At 43.4% G+C, this 26,162-nt stretch overlaps 2 protein-coding genes across 3 annotated transcripts; both read left to right on the top strand.

Annotated features, from left to right (window-relative positions):
• The first annotated feature begins 453 nt into the window (after positions 1-453).
• LOC123742362 (scavenger receptor cysteine-rich domain-containing group B protein-like) lies at positions 454-15,865 on the top strand. Its single transcript, XM_045716266.1, has 6 exons — positions 454-580; positions 6,245-6,547; positions 13,744-14,058; positions 14,853-14,936; positions 15,051-15,103; positions 15,815-15,865. Exons 1-6 carry the CDS (start codon positions 454-456, stop codon positions 15,863-15,865), a joined length of 933 nt encoding a protein of 310 aa, XP_045572222.1.
• Positions 15,866-15,915: 50 nt separating this feature from the next.
• On the top strand, positions 15,916-20,672 carry LOC106603947 (scavenger receptor cysteine-rich domain-containing group B protein). Of its 2 annotated transcripts, XM_045717659.1 has the most exons (4): positions 15,916-15,989; positions 16,221-16,535; positions 19,790-19,864; positions 20,139-20,672. In XM_045717659.1, the coding sequence occupies exons 1-4, from the start codon at positions 15,977-15,979 to the stop codon at positions 20,453-20,455; spliced, it is 720 nt and encodes a 239-aa protein (XP_045573615.1). In that variant the 5' UTR covers positions 15,916-15,976; the 3' UTR covers positions 20,456-20,672. The 2 variants fall into 2 exon arrangements, with proteins under 2 accessions (XP_045573615.1, XP_045573614.1); XM_045717658.1 differs by lacking the exon at positions 15,916-15,989 and having other exon boundaries at positions 16,189-16,535.
• Positions 20,673-26,162: the final 5,490 nt, after the last annotated feature.

Here is a 26,162-nt window from a genome sequence, read left to right as displayed (position 1 = left end):
GAGAGAGACGGAGACAGACAGAGAGCGAAGGAGTCAGAGAGAGACAGAGAGAAAGACAGACACATAGAGAGAGACAGGCAGACGGAGACAGACAGAGAGACGTAGAGAGACAGAGATGGAGATAGACGGAGACAGACAGAGAGAGACGGACACAGACAGAGAGCGATGGAGTCAGAGAGAGACAGAGAGAAAGACAGACACATAGAGAGAGACAGACAGACGGAGACAGACAGACAGAGAGACGTAGAGAGACAGAGATGGAGATAGACGGAGACAGACAGAGAGAGATGGACACAGACAGAGAGAGATTTTGTCGAAGAGAGAGACAGACAGAGAGACAGACAGAGAGAGAGAGACAGAGACAGACAGAGGGTCCAGAGCACTGATAGATTGTGTGTGTGTTCCACCAGACTGATGGGATCGTCACTCAGACAGAGAGAGAGACAGAGAGCCATGCGATGCCAGCGTGTAAAGGAGTGTGTGTGCAGGCCGTGTGGAGGCTGGAAGGCTGCTGGCTGGCTGCTGGCATCGCTGCTAGGGTCCCTGCTACTGGTGGCTGTTGGAGTGATACTGCAGATCGGTGAGTGTGAGTGTGTGTGTGTGTAACGGAGTGATATATCACCCCAGCTCATTTTTGATTTGGGAGACAATCCATTTTAAAGCCTCTAGTTGTCTGAGCTGACTGTGGATCTTTTGTGAGTGTTTACTGTTCATTTTATCTTGTTAATTTCACCTTTTGGTCCTCTGTAGTTCAGTTAGTAGAACATGGTTCTCTGTAGCTCAGTTAGTAGAACATGGTCCTCTGTAGTTCAGTTAGTAGAACATGGTGCTCTGTAGTTCAGTTAGTAGAACATGGTCCTCTGTAGTTCAGTTAGTAGAACATGGTTCTCTGTAGTTCAGTTAGTAGAACATGGTCCTCTGTAGTTCAGTTAGTAGAACATGGTTCTCTGTAGTTCATTTAGTAGAACATGGTCCTCTGTAATTCAGTTAGTAGAACATGCTTACAATGCCTAAATAGTTGGTTCGATTCCCATTATCTCCTCCACGTAAAATATATGCATGGATGACTGAGTTGCTTTGGATAAAAAGCGCCTGTTAAATGGAACATGGTCTTTCCAGAACATGGACTGACCAGGTGAAATCTGTTAACCCTTAATGTTGTCTCATTAAATCCACTTCAATCAGTGTAGAAGAATGTTTAAGACTCAAGCTAATTGAGACGTGTTGATTGCCATTCATAGGGTAGATGGGCAAGACAATAGATTTAAGAATTGTTAACGGTAATAGTTGCCAGGCGCACCAGTTTATGTGAAGAACTGCAACGCTACTGTTTTTGTGACGCTCAACAGTTTCCCGTGTGTATCAAGAATGGTCCACCACCTAAAGGACATCCAGCCAACTTGACACAACTGTGGGAAGCATTGGAGTAAACATGGGCCAGCATCCCTGTGGAATGCTGTTGACACCTTGTAGAGTCCATGCCCCTGACGAATTGAGGCTGTTCTGAGGGCAAAAGGTGGGAGTGCAACTCAATATTAGGAAGCTGTTTCTAATGTTTCGTATACTCAGTGTATGTACAGTATATATATATATTATTTTTTAAACTGCATTGTTGGTTAAGTGCTTGTAAGTAAGCATTTCACTGTAAGGTCTACACCTGTTGTATTCGGCGCATGTGACAAATACGATTTGATTTGATATATATAAATTAGGTTGGGTGAAATGAGTTTTCATATGTAGCCTACTGCAAAAAGACAGATACATCTCTCATGATTTCCCTAGACTAGACCAGTGAGATGTTAGCAAACTTCAAGTGTTTATTGAATTAATGTTGCCAACGATCAAATTCATGAGGGATTCCTGTGCTATCTGACATTTCTTTGTGACGTTTTTATTTTCTGATTTCAGGAGATTTGACCGATATCAGCAGAAGAGCCATACCTGGTAAGTGGTTTTCTAAGTGAATCTCTTCTCATTTTACTGACTGTCTTTTCTGAAACGCACTGTAACATTACTGTTCCCACCCCAGATGTCAGTCCTACGTCGCCTATATGAATACAGACGATGAAAAAAAACACATCGTATTAGAACATTCTAGGACACTTTTCAATAACTAACCCACATAGCGAACATAACATAACTGTTTATGTGTTTAGGGCCTCTTGTTTCATTGACACAAGCACCCAAGCATTGGGAAGCCAAAGTCATTCCGCTACCCAAGAGTGGTAGGTAAAGCGGCCTTTACTGGTTCTAACAGCAGACCAATCAGCTTGCTGCCAGCTCATAGCAAACTGTCGGGAAAACATTTTGTGGTTGACCAAATAGAAAGATATTTCTCTGTAAACAAATAAACAACATACTTTCAGCATGCTTATAGAGAAGGGCACTCAACATGTACTGCACTGACACAAATGACTGATGATTGGTTGAAAGAAATTGATAATAAAAAGATTGTGGGAGCTGTATTGTTAGATTTCAGTGCAACCTTTGATATTATTGGCCATAACCTGTTGAAAAAAAACGTATGTGTTATGGCTTTTCATCATCTTCCATTAAAGAAAACCCTCTGTTCTATCTAATAGAACAGAGGGTTTTCTTTAATGGAAGTTTCTATAATGTTAAACATGTAAAGTGTGGTGTACCACAGGGCAGTTCTCTAGGCCCTCTACTCTTTTCTATTTTTACTAATGACATAACACTGGCATTAAACAAAGCCTGTGTGTCCATGTATGCTGATGATTTAACCATATGCGTGTCAGCAACCATAGCTAATGAAGTCACTGAAAACCTTAACAAGGAGTTGCAGTCAGTTTTGAAATGAGTGGCCAGTAATAAACTGTTCTTGAACATCTCTAAAACTAAGAGCATTGTATTTGGTACAGCTGAATCTGGTAATGAATGGTGTGACTGTTGAACAAGCTGAGGAGACTCAATTACTTGGTGTTACCTTAGATTGTAAACTGTCATGGTCAAAACATATAGATTCAATGGTTGTAAAGAGGGGGAGAGGTCTGTCTGTAATAAAGAGATGTTCTGCTTTTTCGACACCACACTCCACAAAGCAAGTCCTGCAAGCTCTACTTTTGTCTTATCTTGATTATTGTCCAGCCAAGTTGTCAAGTGCTACAAAGAAAGACCTAGTTACTGTAAACTGCAGCTGGCCCAGAACAGAGCGGCACATCTTGCTCTTCATTGTAATCAGAGGGCTGATATAAATACTATGCACGCCAGTCTCTCTTGGCTCAGAGTTGAGGAGAGACTGACTGCATCACTTCTTTTTATAAGAAACGTTAATGTGTTGAAAATTCCAAATTGTTTGCATAGTCAGCTTATGCATAGCTCTGAAACACACAATTACCCCACCAGTCATGCCACCAGGGGTCTTTTCATTGTCCCCAAATCCAGAACAAATTCAAGAAAGCGTATAGTATTATATAGAGCCCTTATTGCATGGAACTTCCTTCCATCTCATATTGCTCAAATTAACAGCAAACTTGGTTTCAATAAACAGATAAAGCAACACCTCACGGCACAACGCCTCTCCCCTTATTTGACCTAAATAGTTTGTGTGTATTGATATGTAGGCTACGTGTGCATTTCTAAATGTATATAGTTCTGTTCTTGAGCTGTTCTTGTCTATTAACGTTCTGTATTATGTCATGTTTCATGTTCTGTGTGGATCCCAGGAAGAGTAGCTGCTGCTATCACAACAGCTAATGGGGATCCTAATAAAATACCCCCTCCAAAATATTCCTAAAGGGAGAAAGCCTGTGAATTGACATACTGTATTTTGATGGTGGTGTTTAGAATGGTTCCTATTCTCTCTTTTTGAGGCAGTGAATGGAACTAGAAACCACCATCTCAGTGGCTGTAGAATACCTCCTCTACAGAAAACAGGAAACTGGATGGAAATAGACCCACATACTGTATGCTTTTGCTGTACCAACAGAACTTCAAATTCCAGGAAAGACTACCAACCGCCATTAACCTAAGGAGTAATACACAGCATAATCTTGATGTCCAGCTTTCTCACGGTCATTCCAAAATCCAAGTGGAATAAGACTCAGAACACAAGACTAAACAGAGCCCAACCCTATAGAGTCTGTGTGGTTGCTAAAGGATGGGCGATATACCTAAGATGTCCAATCACTATTGCTGTATACAGCTTTTATCAGTTGTTTGGTTAATGCCTAAAGATATAGTGTTGAGGGAAAACAGTGTTTCCCAAACCTCTCCTCCAGTACCCCCAGCCAGACTAAACCTCTCCTCCAGTACCCCCAGCCAGTCTAACCTCTCCTCCAGTACCCCCAGCCAGTCTAACCTCTCCTCCAGTACCCCCAGCCAGTCTAACCTATCCTCCAGTACCCCAGCCAGTCTAAACCTCTCCTCCAGTACCCCAGCCAGTCTAAACCTCTCCTCCAGTACCCCAGCCAGTCTAAACCTCTCCTCTAGTACCCCCAGCCAGTCTAAACCTCTCCTCCAGTACCCCAGCCAGTTCCACTTGTTTGATATATTCCAGAACTGGCACACAGAGGTTTAGGAAACAGGGATGTTTAACAAAGTAAAGCCTGCCATGTTGGGGGGTAAAGACAGTATTTGGAAGAGACAGTGTAGTTCGTAGTTTCCATTCTCAAAACGAAAATCCCCAAATGTCACACAGACAGGAATGTATAAACCCTCTGTACATATTTGTATGTCGACTCCTTCGCTGGTTCAGCTAGCTACATGGTCTAAACTGTCTTCCTGTTGCGTTGTCAAGCTGTGTCTCATATTACAGGAAATAGACATAGTAGATACGGAGTCCAGTACTATGGAGGGCCAAGAACCTCCTTTCAACAAATCATTTGACCAGTCTCTCTATCTTTCTCTCTCTCTTTCCTACCTCCCTGCCTTTTTTTCCCCAGCCAATGGCACCACGACGACGACCCCCGTGAAGACAACGCATTCCCAAGGTAGGAACTCCCTCCAACTCTCACCACATCCACCGCACCTTCTGTCTGTCTGAAACACCCATGTTCAACAAATACATGTTCGCATCCAACGCATGAATGACAAATTATCTAACTTGTAGAGAGAGAGAGAGAGAGAGAGAGAGAGAGAGAGAGAGAGAGAGAGGAGAGAGACAGAGAGAGAGAGAGAGAGAGAGAGAGAGAGAGACAGAGAGAGAGAGGAGAGAGGGAAAATGAGACAGGGAGAGAGAGAGAGAGAGAGAGAGAGAGAGAGAGAGAGAGAGAGAGACAGAGAGAGAGACAGAGAGAGAGCGAGAGAGAGAGAGAGAGAAAGAGAGAGAGAGAGAGAGAGAGAGAGAGGAGAGAGAGAGGAGAGAGGGAAAATGAGACAGGGAGAGAGAGATCAGCACGTTGGGCACACTACAACAAGGTCACTTCCCTTTGCTCTCAATTTACCTAATCCACCTCAATTACTCTCTCTTGTTCTCTCCCCCCCTCTTTCTCTTCCCCCCTCTCTTTCTCTATATCTCCCCCCTATATCTTTCTCACCATCACACACTAGTCAGTGGAGTCATGTGGTTTGCTTAGTCTTATTCTGTTCCTTAAATTGGACAGTGGAAAGGATTAGACGAGCTAGTCAAAAAAGGATTCATGTCGCTATTAACTATCATTATATGAGAGTTATTTTTCCAGACGGTAACACACACGAGTATAATGTCCAACAGATAGTGGGCCTGTTATGTGCTTGCCCAGATTTACATTTTGATCTATGTTGTGTGGCACATGTATTATACAGAAAGAAAGCATACAGCTTCTAGCCAGTAGTCAAAGACAGTAAAATGATATGGATTGAATTGGTTTGGTGGAGGATTTTCTTCACTTACAGTGAAAAATAAGAAAACAAGGCCTTGATACAGCCTCCCGACAGCATAATATGACGTCATCACACACTGGGTCACATTGATGACATCAGCATCGGAGTGAGAGGGAAGACAGTGGTGCTGATTGATGACATCAGCATAAGAGTGAAAGGGAAGACAGTGGTGCTGATTGATGACATCAGCATCAGAGTGAAAGGGAAGACAGTGGTGCTGATTGATGACATCAGCATAAGAGTGAGAGGGAAGACAGCGGTGCTGATTGTTGATTTCTCTGACCATGTTGCATTTGTCTCTGTCTCTCCTCTACAGTGGGTCTGATGATATCAAATTGTCTCTCCTCTACAGTAGGTCTAATGATATCATATTGTCTCTCCTCTACAGTGTGTCTAGTGATATATTGTCTCGTCTCTGCAGTGCGTCTGGTGAACGGGCGTGACCGGTGTGAGGGGCGTGTGGAAGTGTGGCACAACGGAACGTGGGGTACGGTGTGTGATGACGACTGGGACATGGTAGATGCCAATGTGGTGTGTCGGCAGCTGGTCTGTGGTCTGGCTGTGGCGGTGGGTAGCATCTCGGAGTACGGCCAGGGCTTGGGGCCCATCTTGTTGGACAACGTAGACTGTAAAGGAGGGGAGACTGACCTGGGACAGTGTGGCAGTCTGGGCTGGGGAATCCATAACTGTTACCACTACGAGGATGTATCGGTCACATGCAAAGGTAAGGCTGATTGAGGTATATTTATAATACTCCAGTCCAGGGGTATGCAACTCTTACATGCTGACCAGAATGCACGCTCGCATGTGTCTGCGTGCACTATCTCGCGCATGTTGATTTTGTTCCCCCACACCAGAAGCAATCAGGACACGCAGGTTGAAATTTAAAAACTAACTCTGAACCAATTATATTAATTTGGGGACAGATCAATAAGCAAGCATTTATGGCAATTTAGCTAGCTAGCTTGCTGTTGCTAGCTAATTTGTCCTGGGATATAAACATTGGGTTGTTATTTTACCTGAAATGCACAAGGTCCTCTACTCCGACAAGTAATCCACAGATAAAATGGTAAACCGAATACGTTTCTAGTAATCTCTCCTCCTTCAGGCTTCTTCTTCTTTGGACTTTATATGTCGGTTGGCAACCAACTTTAACTTTAAGGTGCATTACCACAACTGACTAGACTGGAGTGTGGACCTCAATTCATCTTTCAATCACCCACGTGGGATACATGCTCCTAAAAACCAATGAGGAGATGACACGTGCATATATGCTCCTAAAGACCAATGAGGAGGTTGGAGAGGCAGGACTTGCAGCGCATCAAGCGTCACAAATAGAACCAAGTTCTATTTTAGCGCCTGGCTACGCAGACGCTTGTTGACGCGGACGAGCAGTGTGGGTGCAATGATTGAATAACACGTATGTGTAAAACCGCTAAAACCTGATAATTAATTGCACCCACCTGGTGTCCCAGGTCTGACTAGAGGACTAGAGGAGAACAATGAAAAAACGTTGAACTGGCTTCGAGGTCCCACCTGGTGTCCCAGGTCTGACTAGAGGACTAGAGGAGAACAATGAAAAAACGTTGAACTGGCTTCGAGGTCCCACCTGGTGTCCCAGGTCTGACTAGAGGACTAGAGGAGAACAATGAAAAAACGTTGAACTGGCTTCGAGGTCCCACCTGGTGTCCCAGGTCTGACTAGAGGACTAGAGGAGAACAATGAAAAAACGTTGAACTGGCTTCGAAGGTCCAGAGATGAATCTCTAGTGTATCACTCTTGTAATTATGTTTTGTATAGGAAGGGTCCTTGCAATTTCTAAAGATTTCATGTGATGTCAATGCGTGACAAAGAGTAAGTTAAAAGGACACATCCCTGGTTGACTCACTAATAAAATAATGTATTATTTTATTACCTCTGTCTCATCTCTCCTTAGTTCCATCAGTGGTGGAGTCACGGGGCCTCGGTGAGACCACCACTTCATCTAGGAGAAACTCAGGTTTAAGTAAGTGATCCAGTTAATTTCTTTCTCTCTAATTTCAGTCAAATGATGTACATAAAATAGTTTGAAGAAGGGTTTGTTTAATTCACTGTATAAACTGCTTTAAGGGAAAGGGTGAAGTCCGTTTGCCTTCAGTCACAACCAGGTTTGTAGAACTGTAGAACTTCAAAGTTCATGGAAGACAACACGCTCACAAGGGCCCAATAAATCTAGCCCGGAATCCAAACTAAATAGTATGCGATTACACAGGCAACCCATTTCTGATCTTTTCCCACTTATTGGTCTTTTGACCAATCAGATCAGAACTTTTGCCAATAATGGGGCAAAATATCAGAATTTGGCTGCCTGTGTAAATGCTACCATAGTGTAATGGAGCGATATTCAATTAAGAATTTTAAGCCACCATTTTTTTTTAATTTAACCTTTATTTATCGAGGTAGTGTCATTGAGATACAATTAGTTTTCAATAGAGACCTGGAAACTAAGACAGACAAATCTCAGACATAACAACTCACAGACATATCAATCAATCAAGTTTATTTATAAAGCCCTTTTTTTTACATCAGCCGATGTCACAAAGTGCTGTACAGAAACCCAGCTTAAAACCCCAAACAGCAAGCAATGCAGATGTAGAAGCACGGTGGCTAGGAAGAAGGTTCTTCCCTAGGAAGAAACCTAGAGAGTGACCAGGCTCTGAGTGTTGGCCAGTCCTCTTCTGGCTGTGCAGGGTGGAGAGGAAACAGGCTCTGAGTGGTGGCCAGTCCTCTTCTGGCTGTGCCAGGTGGAGAGGAACCAGGCTCTGAGGGGTGGCCAGTCCTCTTCTGGCTGTGCCGGGTGGAGATTGTAACAGAACATGGCCAAGATGTTCAAACATTCATAGGTGACCAGCAGGGTCAGATAATAATAATCACAGTGGTTGTAGAGGGTGCAACAGGTCAGCACCCCAGGAGTAAATGTCAGTTGGCTTTTCATAGCCGATCATTCAGAGTTAGAGACAGCAGGTGCGGTAGAGAGAGAGAGTCGAAAACAGCAGGTCCGGGGCAAGGCAGCATGTCCGGCGAACAAGCCATGGCTTCACAGCCGCAGGCAGAACAGCTGAAACCGGAGCAGCAGCACAACCAGGTGGACTGGGGACACAAGGAGTCACCAGGATAGGTAGTCCTGAGCCATGGTCCTAGGGCTCAGGTCTTCCGAGAGAAGAGAGAGAGAAAGAGAGAGTGAAGGAGAGAGAGAAAAAGAGAGAGAATTAGAGGGGGCTTAAATTCACACAGGACACCAGATAAGACAGGAGAAATACTCCAGATATAACAGACTGACCCTAGCCCCCCGACACATAAACTATTGCAGTTAAATACTGGAGGCAGAGACAGGAGGGGTCAGGAGACACATAGACAGACCATAAAGACATTATAGATGTGTTATAGACATGAAGCCAGGCTTTGAATGAGAAGATACAAGTATGTCGACACCTGCTTGTCGAACATCTCATTCCAAAATCATGCCCAGTATTATGGAGTTGGTCCCCCCTTTGCTGCTATAACAGCCTCCACTCTTCTGGGAAGGGTTTCCACTAGATGTTGGAACATTGTTGCAGGCACCTGCTTCTATTCAGCCACAAGAGTATTAGTGAGGTTGGGCACTGATATTGGGCGATTATTCCCAAAGGTGTTCAATGGGGTTGAGGTCAGGGCTCTGTGCAGGCCAGTCAAGTTCTTCCACACCAATCTCGACAAATAATTTCTGTATGGACCTCACTTTGTGCACGGGGGCATTGTTATGCTAAAACAGGAAAGGGCCTTCCCCAAACTGTTGCCACAAAGTTGGAAGCACAGAATCGTCTATAATGTCATTGTATGCTGTAGGTTCTGATTTTCTCTTCACTGGAACTAAGGGGCCCGAACCATGAAAAAACAGCCCAAGACCATTATTTTTCTTCTAACAAACTTTACAGTTGGCACTATGCATTGGGGCAGGTAGCGTTCTCCTGGCATCTGCCAAACCCAGATTTGTCCGTCAGACTGCCAGATAGTGAAGCGTGATTCATCACTCCAGATAACTTGTTTCCACTGCTCCAGAGTCCAATGGCAGCGAGCTTTACACCACTCCAGCCAACGCTTGGCATTGCGCATGGTGATCTTAGGCTTGTGTACAGCTGCTCGGCCATGTAAACCCATTTCATGAAGCTCCCGACGAACAGTTATTGTGCTGACGTTGCTTCCAGAGGCAGTTTGGAACTCGACAGTGAGTGTTGCAACTGAGGACAGATGATTTTTACACGCTACGCGCTTCAGAACTCGGCGGTCCTATTCTGTGAGCTTGCGTGGCCTACCACTTCAAGGATGGGCCGTTGTTGCTCCTAGACATTTCCACTTCACAATAACAGCACTTACAGTTGACCGGGGCAGCTTTAGTAGGGTAGAAATTTGACGATCTGACTTGTTGGAAAGGCATCCTATGATATTGCCATGTTGAAAGTTACTGAGCTCTTCAGTACGGGCCATTCTGCTGCCAATGTTTGCCTTTGGAGTTTTTTTTGTGTTACAACCAGAAATAACTAATGAGCGTTACGACCAGGAATACGACTTTCCCCAATGGATCCTTTGTTCGTACCCCCCAGGGCAATTGAACTTATCCCAGAGGGTGCTCCAAGACGTTGCCGGCGGGGCTTCTAGTCCGACTCAGGAGGCATGCACACCAGCCACCGCTAATGTTCAGTCTCTGGATAATAAAGTAGACGAGCTCAGGGCGAGGATCTCCTTCCAGAGAGACATCAGGGATTGTAACATACTCTGTTTCACAGAAACATGGCTCTCTCTGGGTATACTGTCCCCATCTATACAGCCAGCTGGGTTCTCAGTACATCGCGCAGACAGGAATAAAAAACTCTTTGGGAAGAAGAAAGGCAGGGTGTATGTTTCATGATTAACTACTCATGGTGTGATTGTGATACCGTACAGAAACTCAAGTCCTTTTGTTCAGCCGACCTAGAATACCTCACAATCAAATGCCGACCGTATTACCTCCCAAGAGAATTATCTTCGGTTATAGTCACAGCCATGTATATCCCCCTCAAGCCGATACCATGACGGTCCAAAAAGAACTACACTGGACTTTATGCAAACTGGAAACCACATATCCTGAGGCCGCATATATTGTAGCTGGGGATTTGAACAATGCAATTTGAGGAAAATGCTACCGAAGTTCTACCAACACAATGACTGTAGTACTCGCAAAACATTGGACCACTGCTACTCAACTTTTTGAAATGTCTACAAGACCCTCCTCTGCCCTCCCTTCGGAAAATCTGATCACGACTCCATTTTGCTACTCCCTTCTTATAGGCAGGAACTCAAACAGGAAGTACCTGTGCTTAGGTTTATTCAACGCTGATCTGACCAGTCGGAATCCATGCTTCAAGATTATTTTGATCACATGGACTGGGATATGTTCCGGGTAGCCTCTGAGAATAACATCGATGAATACACGGATACGACACGGTGACTGAGTTCATCAGGAAGTGTATAGAAGATGTTGTACCCACTGTGACTATTAAAACCTACCCAAACCAGAAACCGTGGATAGATGGCAGCATTCGCGCAAAACTGAAAGCGCGAACCACTGCATTTAACCATGGCAAGGTGACTGGGAATATGGCCAAATACAAACAGTGTAGTTATTCCCTCTATAAGGCAATCAAACAGGCTAAACGTCAGTACAGAGACAAAGTGGAGTCGCAATTCAATGGCTCAGACACGAGACGGAGTCTACAGAAAATCATGGACTACAAAGAAAAAAACAGCCATGTCGCGGACACCGACGTCTTGATTCCGGACAAGCTAAACACCTTCTTCACCAGCTTTGAGGATAACAAAGTGCCACCGACGCGGCCCGCTACCAAGAACTGGGGGCTCTCCTTCTCCGTGGCCGACGTGAGCAAGACATTTAAGAGTGTTTACCTTCGCAAGGCTGCCGGCCCAGACGGCATCCCTAGCCGCGTCCTAGAGCATGCGCAGACCAGCTGGCTGGAGTGTTTACAGACATATTCAATCTCTCCCTATCCCAGTCTGTTGTCCCCACATGCTTCAATATGTCTACCATTGTTCCTGTACCCAAGAAAGCTAAGGTAACTGAACTAAATGACTATCGCCCCTTAGCACTCACTTCTGTCATCATAAAGTGCTTTGAGAGGTTAGTTTAGGATCATATCACCTCCACCTTACCTGGCACCCTAGACCCACTTTAATTTGCTTACCGCCTCAATAGATCCACAGACGATGCAGTCGCACTGCACACTGCCCTATCCCATCTGGATAAGAGGAAAACCTATGTAAGAATGCTGTTCCTTGACTATAGCTCAGTATTCAACGCCACTGTACCGTCTAAGCTCATCATTAAGCTTGGGGCCCTGGGTCTGAACCCCGCCTTGTGCAACTGGGTCGTTGACTTCCTGACGGGCCGCCCCCAGGTGGTGAAGGTAGGAAACAATGCCTCCACTACGCTGATCTTCAACAGAGGGGCCGCACAAGGGTGCGTTCTCAGCCTCCTCCTGTACTCCCTGTACTCCCTGTTCACCCACGACTGCGTGGCCATGCACGCCTCCAACTCAATCATCAAGTTTGCAGACGACACAAGAGTAGGAGGCCTGATTACCAACAATGACGAGACAGCCTACAAGGAGGAGGTGAGGGCCCTGGGAGACGGGTGCTAGGAAAATAACCTCTCCCTCAATGTCAACAAAACAAAGGAGCTGATCGTGGACTTCAGGAAACAGCAGAGGGAGCACGCCCCTGTCCACATCAACGGGACTGCAGGGGAGAAGGTGGAAAGCTTCAAGTTCCTCGGCGTACACATCAATGACGATCCGAAATGGTTCACCCACACAGACAGTGTGGTGAGGAAGGCGCAACAGCGCCTCTTCAACCTTAGGATGTTGAAGAAACTTGTCTTGGCCCCTAAAACCCTCACAAACTTTTACAGATGCACAATTGAGAGCATCCTGTCGGGCTGTATCACTGCCTGGTACAGCAACTATACCGCCCACAACTCTCCTGAGGGTGGTGCGGTCTGCACAACGCATCACCAGGGGCAAACTACCTGCCCTCCAGGACATGAAGGACCTCCAGGATCTACAGCACTTGATGTCACAGGAAGGCCAAAAAAATCATCAAGGACATCAACCACCCGAGCCACAGCCTGTTCACCCCGCTATCATCCAGAAGGCAAGGTCAGTACAGGTGCATCAAAGCTGGGACCGAGAGACTGAAAAACAGCTTCTATCTCAAGGCCATCAGACTGTTAAATAGCCATCACTAACCATCACTAGCCGTCTCTAACCATCACTAGCCGGCTACCACCCGGTTACTCAACCCTGCACCTTAGAGGCTGCTGTCCTAAATACATAGACTTGGAATCACTGGCCACTTTAATAATGGAACACTAGTCACTTTAATAATGTTTACATACTGTTTTACTCATCTCATATATGTATATACTGTATTCTATTCTACTGTATTTTAGTCAGTGCCGCTCTGACATCGCTCGATCATATATTAATATACGTATTTATTCCATTCTTTTACTTTTAGATGTGTGTGTATTGTTGTGAATTGTTCGATACTACTGACTGCACTGTTGGAGCTAGAAACACAAGCATTTTGCTATACCCGCAATAGCATCTGCTAAATATGTGTATGTGAAAATTCAACTTTGATTTAATTTTTGAAAATCACTGAGCTCTTCAGTACGGACCGTTCAACTGCCACTGTTTGTCTATGGAGATTGCATGGCTGTGTGCTCGACTGTATACACCTGTCAGCAACGGGTGTGGCTGAAATAGCCGAATCCACTAATTTGAAGGGAAGTCCACATATATAGTGTACATGGAATGCTGATGATTCCCGCCCTCCCCTATATTTTAGGAGATGGTAGGATCCGGTTAGTTGGTGGACTGGACTATTGCCAGGGACGAGTGGAGGTCTTCTACCAGGGCAGCTGGGGGACGGTGTGTGATGACGACTGGGGTAGGAGAGACGCAGGGGTGGTTTGTCAGCAGATTGGCTGTGGCCACGCCGTTTCTTCCACCACCAACGCCTACTTTGGTTACGGCACAGGACTGATTCTACTGGACAACGTCAACTGTAATGGCTACGAGAACCAGCTGAGTAAATGCTACAGCCTGGGATGGGGGATACACAACTGTGGACATCATGAGGACGCTGGAGTTATCTGTTCAGGTGAGAAGCTGTTTCTATCTCTCTCAGTCTCTCTCTGTTTCGCTCTCTCTCTCTCTCTCTCTCTCTCTCTCTGTATCTCTCGCTCTATCTCTGTGTCTCTGTTTCTCTCTCTCTCTGTGTATTTCTCTCTCTCTCACTGTATCTCTCTCAGTCTCTCTCTGTTTCGCTCTCTCTCTCTCTCTCTCTCTCTCTGTATCTCTCGCTCTATCTCTGTGTCTCTGTTTCTCTCTCTCTTTGTGTATTTCTCTCTCTCTCACTGTATCTCTCTCAGTCTCTCTCTGTTTCGCTCTCTCTCTCTCTCTCTCTCTCTCTCTCTGTATCTCTCGCTCTATCTCTCTGTCTCTCTCTGTTTCTCTCTCTCTCTCTGTATTTCTCTCTCTCACTGTATCTCTCTCAGTCTCTCTCTGTTTCTCTCTCTCTCTGTGTATTTCTCTCTCTCTCACTGTATCTCTCAGTCTCTCTCTGTTTCTCTCTCTCTCGCTGTATCTCTCGCTCTCGCTGTATCTCTCTCAGTCTCTCTCTGTTTCTCTCTCTCTCTCTCTGTATTTCTCTCTCTCTCACTGTATCTCTGTCTCTCTCTGTTTCTCTCTCTGTATCTCTCTCTCTCTCGCTGTATCTCTCTCAGTCTCTCTCTGTTTCTCTCTCTCTCTGTCTTTCTCTCTCTCGCTGCATCTCTCTCTGTCTTTCTCTCTCTCCCTGTATCTCTCCCTGTATCTCTCTCTCTCTCTCTGTAATTCATGTTGCCAATGTCTTTAATACTATGTCTGCTATTCATGTCTGTTCTCTCTGTGTAGGTTCAGGCTCCACCACAGTTCCTCCCATGAACACTGCCACAATGCCCATGGGAAGGGCATTCTTCCAGACTGCCAGCATTGCAGGCAATTATTTAGCTTGAGTATTATAATGTAATAATAGTGTGGTCCCCATCAGACCACACTGCTCCACCTGTACCTCTATCCTATGACCAATAGAGGGTGCTGTTTCATCTCTAGGTTTCTCTAAATCTGAGACAGCGGTGCCACAATACATGGTGGTGATGGAGCAAGTAAATGAAGTCACCCCCATAGAGATCCTATTAAATTACTAGAGGGGCAACAGTATGTCCTAAACCCTCAAAGTTCCAGAACATGGTGAAAATGGCAGCCATTTTGATCAGTCTAATTGGAATGAATGCAGTAGAGGCATAAGTGACGTATTTCCTGATTTGACTAATGCAGGAAAATAAAAGTAAGGCATGTGATGGGTATCAGAAATTGTGTAATAGAATTATAGTCAACCTGAAATATTGTCATATTATAAACACAGCTTATACAGGTTTTATGCCAATTTTCTGTTTAAATAACCTTTAAAATATATGTAAAAAGACCATTATTTTTTTTCAATGTTTGTTTCCAAGCTGTGAGTGATATTATATGATACAATATCAGTACTTGCATTTACAACTTGTCTAAGCTGTGGATTGACTGTATTGTTTGAATTGAATGTTGGCATATGGGTAGTTAATTTGATCCATTTATAGAATCATTCCTCTAAAACTGGCTGGCTAGCCAGCTAACAAACACACAGTGCAGTACACGTTCTTCAAATGAATTGTTTTACACAATATTTTATCACAGCCCTGGCAAACCAAGGTTGACCAATTCCCTGACCAAAATGGCTGACCTTTTATACTATCATAAGAAGGTAAATGTCCACTTTGGTATTCTAAATTCTAGTATTCTAATTCCTAATTTGACCCCACCTTCTCTCCTCACAGAGGATGGGAAACCCTCTGCTGTCTACTGTAGGCATCAGCTTGCTCGTGTAGACTGACTCATCATTCTGATTCTAATGCATTGCTCATCTTATTCTAGTGACCGACCGAACAGAACCAGTCAAGACGACTACTACAACTACTGTGACAACGACACCGGTTGCTATGACAACCAAAGGTAGTGGTGATACTGCCGCCCCAACCCCCCCCCCCCCCCCGCCCCCACCTAATTAGAGCAGTAAAAATACATGCTTTGTCATGATATACCACGGCTGTCAGCCAATCAGCATTCAGAGCTCTAACCCATGTATAGATTAAAGCCATTGTGTAACAAGGAAGCATAGTAACACCTTTTACTAATAAACCTCTCCGTGAAGAATGTGCCTCTCTGTGTGTCCTCCTCCTCCAGAGCGTCCCATCATCCGCGTGGTGAACGGTAATAGCAGCTGCCAGGGCCGCGTGGAGGTGTTCCACAGCAACCTCTGGGGCACGGTGTGTGACGACGACTGGGAGCTGGCCAATGCCCAGGTGGTGTGTAGGCAGCTGGGATGTGGTCCCGCCATCGCCGCCAAGATCCTGGCCTTCTTCGGCTACGGCTCTGGTCCCATCTTGCTGGACAACGTGGACTGTACGGGCAGTGAAAGAAAACTGGAGGATTGTTTCAACCTGGGCTGGGGACAGCACAACTGTGGACACCATGAAGATGCTGGAGTTATCTGTGCACGTAAGACTGACTGGGACTATGGCAATATAACTTATTTGTCCGATGTGAATCAGATATTCGTTTTTTGATCTTCTGCAGGCAGGACTGCTATGGTAGACTGAGTAATGTTGTCCACCAGCCGTCTCTAACCGTCTGGTTTCACAGCTCCTCAGAATTCTATTGAATTTGGAAGCTTATGACAGGAGTGGATGAAAGCAAATTATATTGTAATTGGGTGATCTCTATTCATCACCATGTAGCATAACCCTTGACCTCCACCCCCTACAAAGTGCGACCAGCGCGAGAGATTTAAAGTTTAGAAAATCTCACAGTACGCTTCATTAGAAATCGTTTTCACATAAACTGTATTTGCCCAAACTCAATTGGTCGTGGCAAAAACAATACGGCCGGCATGATACAACATTTATTTTAATTGCCGCTTTTCGCCGTTCATCAAAGTCCCATCTAATACAACTGTAGCAGGCTCGCTGCCTCTCCAGCCTCGATTTAGAGCCACAGTGGTGGAATTTGCTCAGAATTTGTATTGATTAGTGTGTCACTCAGTAATTACACACTCTCTAAGTTCCAACAAGTCCCACACTGTTACCAGGCTCTATGCGCCAGTCAAGAGATTAGACTCCGATCTAGGTACATAGTGAAGTAAACACACGTTGGTTTTACTGTACTTGTGAGGACCAACAATCGATTTCCATTCAAAGCCTATTTTCCCTAACCCTAACCCTAACACTAACGCCTAAACCTTAACCCTAAAATGTACATTTTCCTTGTGAGGGCCAACAAAATGTCCTCACTTGTCAGCATTTTCCTTGGTTGATTATTCTGGTACAGGTCAAAATCCAAGGTTCTTCTTTAATATTCCCCTTTTAGTTAAAGGGGGGGGGGGGGTGGTAAGTTACACAATATTAAAACCAGAACACACAAGGACAAGCCCAGGCCCACATTCACCAGAGTTCTCTGGTTCGGGCCCAGCCTGGTCCAAGACCGGTAGTCATCATGGTTTCATCCTTTAGCAGACACTCTTATCCAGAGCGACTTACAGGAGTGTTTAGCGTTAAATGCCTTGTTCAAGGGCAGAGACAGATTTTTCACCTAGTCAGCTCAGGGATTCAAACCAGCAACCTTTCGGTTACTGGCCCAATGCTCTTAACTGCTAGGCTACCTGCCGCTCTGTGTTGCATCCTCAGCGCACTGGCTGGCTTGAAGTGGAGAGAGAGAGAGAGAGAGAGAGAAGCTGAATCGGTCAATCAATCGAACAACATAGCATTACTTCACTCAGAGCGGCGGTCGAGTTGGTCTGCCTCTACCGAGCAGGGTAATGGGCTCTCCCAGGAGCAGGTCCTCTTTCCCCAGGCGTCGTCAGCAGCGGTCTGGGTGAATCCTGCGTTACATCGTTTGCCTGTTCAATGTCATTTGGATCAGCCTTTATGCAGGTGGCAGCTCGTTAACCCCATGCTGTTCAGGTGCGCCGGTATGGTTCGAAACCAGACAGTGGACTCAATCATTCCCTCATTCACTCAACAAGTCAAAACACTCTCAGAAAAAAAGGTTTATAAAGCTCAAGTAAAGCTCAAGTAAAATAATATAGAACGTTTGACTAAATAATATACTGAAGTAGTGATAAATATAAAGGAGAAACAGGAATAAATAAGACTTCAAATATGTGAATAAAAACAATGAAAATTAGGCTATGGCACCTATACACAACTACATTTAAGTCATTTAGCAGACGCTCTTATCCAGTAGTGAATGTACACATTTCATACATTTTTTCTCCGTACTGGTCCCCCGTGGGAATCGAACCCACAACCCTGGCGTTGCAAACACCATGCGCTACCAACTGAGCCACACGGGATGGACACACACACACACACATCCTCTCCTCCTCCCTGCTGAGCTGAATTTTGGTCTCTGAGGAGCAGGCCCCTCCCCCCGCCTGGCAGGCCAGAGAGCATGAAATATAGAATGGAGAAGTCAAGGGTGATCAGCTTCACTGGGGTAATTAGCCTCTCTGGGGTAATTAGCCTCTCGGGGTAATCACCCTCTCTGGGGGTAATAGAACCTCTCGGGGTAATCAGCCTCTCTGGGGTAATCAGCCTCTCTGGGGTAATTAGCCTCTCTGGGGTAATTAGCCTCTCAGGGTAATTAGCCTCTCTGGGGGTAATAGAGCCTCTTGGGGTAATCAGCCTCTCTGGGGTAATTAGCCTCTCGGGGTAATCACCCTCTCTGGGGGTAATAGAGCCTCTCGGGGTAATCATCCTCTCTGGGGTATTCAGCCTCTCTGGGGGTAATCAGCCTCTCTGGGGGTAATCAGCGTCTCTGGGGTAATCAGCGTCTCTGGGGTAATCAGCCTCTCTGGGGGTAATCAGCCTCTCTGGGGGTAATCAGCCTCTCTGGGGGTAATCAGCCTCTCGGGGGGTAATCAACCTCTCGGGGGTAATAGAGCCTCTCTGGGGGTAATCAGCCTCTCTGGGGGTAATCAGCCTCTCGGGGGGGTAATCAACCTCTCGGGGGTAATAGAGCCTCTCTGGGGGTAATCAGCCTCTCGGGGGGTAATCAACCTCTCGGGGGTAATAGAGCCTCTCTGGGGGTAATCAGCCTCTCTGGGGGTAATCAGCGTCTCTGGGGGTAATCAGCCTCTCTGGGGTAATCAGCCTCTCTGGGGGTAATCAGCCTCACTGGGGGTAATCAGCCTCTCTGGGGGTAATCAGCCTCTCTGGGGTAATCAGCCTCTCTGGGGGTAATCAGCGTCTCTGGGGGTAATCAGCCTCTCTGGGGTAATCAGCCTCTCTGGGGGTAATCAGCGTCTCTGGGGTAATCAGCCTCTCTGGGGGTAATCAGCCTCACTGGAAGCCTGCAGGCCAAGCCGTTTTTTAAGGCTAAATAAGACACACAGTAGAGAGAAGAAGAATAAAAAGAGAGAAAGACGTCGTTCCTGTGACTAAGGTCTTCATCATGTCAGAGAAAGATGCCCTTCCTGTAACTAAGGTCTTCATCAAGTCAAGAGTTATCAGAGCAGGTGAACCGTAGTGAACCTCTGATGATAAGGGGATCACAGAGTTGACCTCCAGAGCAGTTATCTTCTCATATAGCTGATTAACTGATCAATGGAATAACTGACTACAACGTTCTGAGTGCTCTGGTATAGATTGTTCTGATTGAACTGTATCAACAGTTGTTCTCAAGTAGATAACCACTCAACCAGGGAAACATACACAATAATATAAACCTCATACTATCTCCCTCTTCTTCTCCAGCCTTTCAGCCCGTTCCAGCTGGAAGAGACTTCACCATGACAGAAACAACGCGCACCACTAGACCACCAAGCGACGGTAAGTCTTCTACCTGTTAAGGTTTTAGCTGCATGTTCCTGGTTCAAGTTAAGGTGAAAGGTCAACACACGTTCACAGCATCACTTTTCAGAGGCCATCGGCCAGGTCGCAATTGGAAATGAGAACTTGTTCTCAACTTGCCTACCTGGTTAAATAAAGGTAAAATAAATAAAAAATAATGCATCGTATTTCATTCATGTCTCAGGACCATGGTGTGTTAAATGTTAGTTTTCTACAGAATATATGACTGTTTCTACCCTCTCTTTCCCTCTAGGCATGGTGAGGTTGGTAGGCGGGCAGCACCACTGCGAGGGTCGGGTGGAGATGTTCTCAGGGGCGAAGTGGGGTACGGTGTGTGACGACGCCTGGGACATGCCAGATGCCCAGGTGGTGTGTCGCCAGCTGGGATGCGGGCAGGCTGTTGCGGCAAGCGGGGAGGCCTACTTCGGGCCCGGCAGCGGCACCATCCTCCTGGACAATCTGAAGTGCAGTGGCTCCGAGGCCTCGCTCCAGCAGTGCTCACACATATCCTGGGATGTACACAACTGTGACCATTCTGAAGACGCCGGCGTCACGTGCTCCCTGTCATGATTCAAGCAGCGATTCGCCGCCAGGGAGCAATCAAACTACTCCCACCTCCACTGCCAACTAATAGGATGGGCACCGTGGGGGGCATAACCCGGGACTTGTAAACATTATGTAAATAACAGCTCACCCCAATGCCAAATGGAAGGAAGACAACAGCAACCATCTGTAATAAATTTAAAAAACAAATTAACATATGACAATATATTATTAAATATTATGATTATCTATTCCTATTAAGCACTTTATAAATATATAAATAAATAAAAGATGATATATAAAACGCTGCACACATTTTTTGATATTTGATAAACAGAAGAAAACAAAAGCTTTTAACCAACTCACTCTCTCTCTCTGTCTCTCTCTTGTCAAGGTGCTCAAATATTTAGCTTACATGCCAGCAACCTGGTAGTAGGAGAGTTTGATGGTTAAGTAAGGTATATAGGCTATGCTGGTGTGAGATCATACATTATTCAATGTCTAGATGATAGAGGTCCCACAGCCAACCTTCTGCTCACTAGCACACATACTGCACTATAACAATAGAAACAGACATACTGCACTATAACAACAGAAACAGACATACTGCACTATAACAATAGAAACAGACATACTGCACTGCACTATAACAACAGAAACAGACATACTGCACTGCACTATAACAACAGAAACAGACATACTGCACTATAACAACAGAAACAGACATACTGCACTATAACAACAGAAACAGACATACTGCACTATAACAACAGAAACAGACATACTGCACTATAACAATAGAAACAGACATACTGCACTATAACAACAGAAACAGACATACTGCACTATAACAACAGAAACAGACATACTGCACTATAACAATAGAAACAGACATACTGCACTATAACAATAGAAACAGACATACTGCACTATAACAACAGAAACAGACATACTGCACTATAACAACAGAAACAGACATACTGCACTATAACAATAGAAACAGACATACTGCACTATAACAACAGAAACAGACATACTGCACTATAACAATAGAAACAGACATACTGCACTATAACAACAGAAACAGACATACTGCACTATAACAACAGAAACAGACATACTGCACTATAACAACAGAAACAGACATACTGCACTATAACAATAGAAACAGACATACTGCACTATAACAACAGAAACAGACATACTGCACTGCACTATAACAACAGAAACAGACATACTGCACTATAACAACAGAAACAGACATACTGCACTATAACAACAGAAACAGACATACTGCACTGCACTATAACAATAGAAACAGACATACTGCACTATAACAATAGAAACAGACATACTGCACTATAACAACAGAAACAGACATACTGCACTATAACAACAGAAACAGACATACTGCACTATAACAATAGAAACAGACATACTGCACTATAACAACAGAAACAGACATACTGCACTATAACAACAGAAACAGACATACTGCACTGCACTATAACAATAGAAACAGACATACTGCACTATAACAATAGAAACAGACATACTGCACTATAACAATAGAAACAGACATACTGCACTATAACAATAGAAACAGACATACTGCACTATAACAACAGAAACAGACATACTGCACTATAACAACAGAAACAGACATACTGCACTATAACAACAGAAACAGACATACTGCACTATAACAACAGAAACAGACATACTGCACTATAACAATAGAAACAGACATACTGCACTGCACTATAACAATAGAAACAGACATACTGCACTATAACAACAGAAACAGACATACTGCACTATAACAATAGAAACAGACATACTGCACTATAACAACAGAAACAGACATACTGCACTACACTATAACAACAGAAACAGACATACTGCACTATAACAACAGAAACAGACATACTGCACTATAACAACAGAAACAGACATACTGCACTGCACTATAACAACAGAAACAGACATACTGCACTATAACAATAGAAACAGACATACTGCACTGCACTATAACAACAGAAACAGACATACTGCACTATAACAATAGAAACAGACATACTGCACTATAACAACAGAAACAGACATACTGCACTATAACAATAGAAACAGACATACTGCACTATAACAACAGAAACAGACATACTGTACTATAACAACAGAAACAGACATACTGCACTGCACTATAACAATAGAAACAGACATACTGCACTACACTATAACAACAGAAACAGACATACTGCACTATAACAACAGAAACAGACATACTGTACTATAACAACAGAAACAGACATACTGCACTGCACTATAACAATAGAAACAGACATACTGCACTACACTATAACAACAGAAACAGACATACTGCACTATAACAACAGAAACAGACATACTGCACTGCACTATAACAACAGAAACAGACATACTGCACTATAACAATAGAAACAGACATACTGCACTATAACAACAGAAACAGACATACTGCACTATAACAACAGAAACAGACATACTGCACTATAACAATAGAAACAGACATACTGCACTATAACAACAGAAACAGACATACTGCACTGCACTATAACAACAGAAACAGACATACTGCACTATAACAACAGAAACAGACATACTGCACTATAACAACAGAAACAGACATACTGCACTATAACAACAGAAACAGACATACTGCACTATAACAACAGAAACAGACATACTGCACTATAACAACAGAAACAGACATACTGCACTATAACAACAGAAACAGACATACTGCACTATAATAATAGAAACAGACATACTGCACTATAACAATAGAAACAGACATACTGCACTATAACAATAGAAACAGACATACTGCACTATAACAACAGAAACAGACATACTGCACTGCACTATAACAACAGAAACAGACATACTGCACTATAACAATAGAAACAGACATACTGCACTATAACAACAGAAACAGACATACTGCACTATAACAATAGAAACAGACATACTGCACTATAACAATAGAAACAGACATACTGCACTATAACAACAGAAACAGACATACTGCACTATAACAATAGAAACAGACATACTGCACTATAACAATAGAAACAGACATACTGCACTATAACAACAGAAACAGACATACTGCACTACACTATAACAACAGAAACAGACATACTGCACTATAACAACAGAAACAGACATACTGCACTGCACTATAACAACAGAAACAGACATACTGCACTATAACAATAGAAACAGACATACTGCACTATAACAATAGAAACAGACATACTGCACTATAACAACAGAAACAGACATACTGCACTATAATAATAGAAACAGACATACTGCACTATAACAACAGAAACAGACATACTGCACTATAACAACAGAAACAGACATACTGCACTATAACAACAGAAACAGACATACTGCACTATAACAATAGAAACAGACATACTGCACTATAACAACAGAAACAGACATACTGCACTATAACAACAGAAACAGACATACTGCACTATAACAACAGAAACAGACATACTGCACTATAACAATAGAAACAGACATACTGCACTATAACAACAGAAACAGACATACTGCACTATAACAATAGAAACAGACATACTGCACTATAACAACAGAAACAGACATACTGCACTATAACAACAGAAACAGACATACTGCACTATAACAACAGAAACAGACATACTGCACTATAACAACAGAAACAGACATACTGCACTATAACAACAGAAACAGACATACTGCACTATAACAACAGAAACAGACATACTGCACTATAACAACAGAAACAGACATACTGCACTATAACAACAGAAACAGACATACTGCACTATAACAACAGAAACAGACATACTGCACTGCACTATAACAATAGAAACAGACATACTGCACTATAACAACAGAAACAGACATACTGCACTATAACAATAGAAACAGACATACTGCACTATAACAACAGAAACAGACATACTGTACTATAACAACAGAAACAGACATACTGCACTATAACAATAGAAACAGACATACTGCACTATAACAACAGAAACAGACATACTGTACTATAACAACAGAAACAGACATACTGCACTGCACTATAACAATAGAAACAGACATACTGCACTACACTATAACAACAGAAACAGACATACTGCACTATAACAACAGAAACAGACATACTGCACTGCACTATAACAACAGAAACAGACATACTGCACTATAACAATAGAAACAGACATACTGCACTATAACAACAGAAACAGACATACTGCACTATAACAACAGAAACAGACATACTGCACTATAACAATAGAAACAGACATACTGCACTATAACAACAGAAACAGACATACTGCACTATAACAACAGAAACAGACATACTGCACTATAACAATAGAAACAGACATACTGCACTATAACAACAGAAACAGACATACTGCACTATAACAACAGAAACAGACATACTGCACTATAACAATAGAAACAGACATACTGCACTATAACAACAGAAACAGACATACTGCACTATAACAATAGAAACAGACATACTGCACTGCACTATAACAACAGAAACAGACATACTGCACTATAACAACAGAAACAGACATACTGCACTATAATAATAGAAACAGACATACTGCACTATAACAATAGAAACAGACATACTGCACTATAACAATAGAAACAGACATACTGCACTATAACAACAGAAACAGACATACTGCACTATAACAACAGAAACAGACATACTGCACTGCACTATAACAACAGAAACAGACATACTGCACTATAACAATAGAAACAGACATACTGCACTATAACAACAGAAACAGACATACTGCACTATAACAACAGAAACAGACATACTGCACTATAACAACAGAAACAGACATACTGCACTATAACAACAGAAACAGACATACTGCACTATAACAACAGAAACAGACATACTGCACTATAACAATAGAAACAGACATACTGCACTGCACTATAACAATAGAAACAGACATACTGCACTATAACAACAGAAACAGACATACTGCACTATAATAATAGAAACAGACATACTGCACTATAACAATAGAAACAGACATACTGCACTATAACAACAGAAACAGACATACTGCACTATAACAACAGAAACAGACATACTGCACTATAACAATAGAAACAGACATACTGCACTATAACAATAGAAACAGACATACTGCACTATAACAACAGAAACAGACATACTGCACTATAACAATAGAAACAGACATACTGCACTATAACAACAGAAACAGACATACTGCACTATAACAACAGAAACAGACATACTGCACTATAACAACAGAAACAGACATACTGCACTATAACAACAGAAACAGACATACTGCACTATAACAACAGAAACAGACATACTGCACTATAACAACAGAAACAGACATACTGCACTATAATAATAGAAACAGACATACTGCACTATAACAATAGAAACAGACATACTGCACTATAACAATAGAAACAGACATACTGCACTATAACAACAGAAACAGACATACTGCACTACAACAATAGAAACAGACATACTGCACTATAACAATAGAAACAGACATACTGCACTATAACAACAGAAACAGACATACTGCACTATAACAACAGAAACAGACATACTGCACTATAACAACAGAAACAGACATACTGCACTATAACAATAGAA

The sequence above is a fragment of the Salmo salar genome, chromosome ssa04, assembly GCF_905237065.1.
Source record: "Salmo salar chromosome ssa04, Ssal_v3.1, whole genome shotgun sequence".
Lineage (NCBI taxonomy): Eukaryota > Metazoa > Chordata > Actinopteri > Salmoniformes > Salmonidae > Salmo > Salmo salar.
This window is presented reverse-complemented; position numbering and strand designations above follow the sequence as displayed.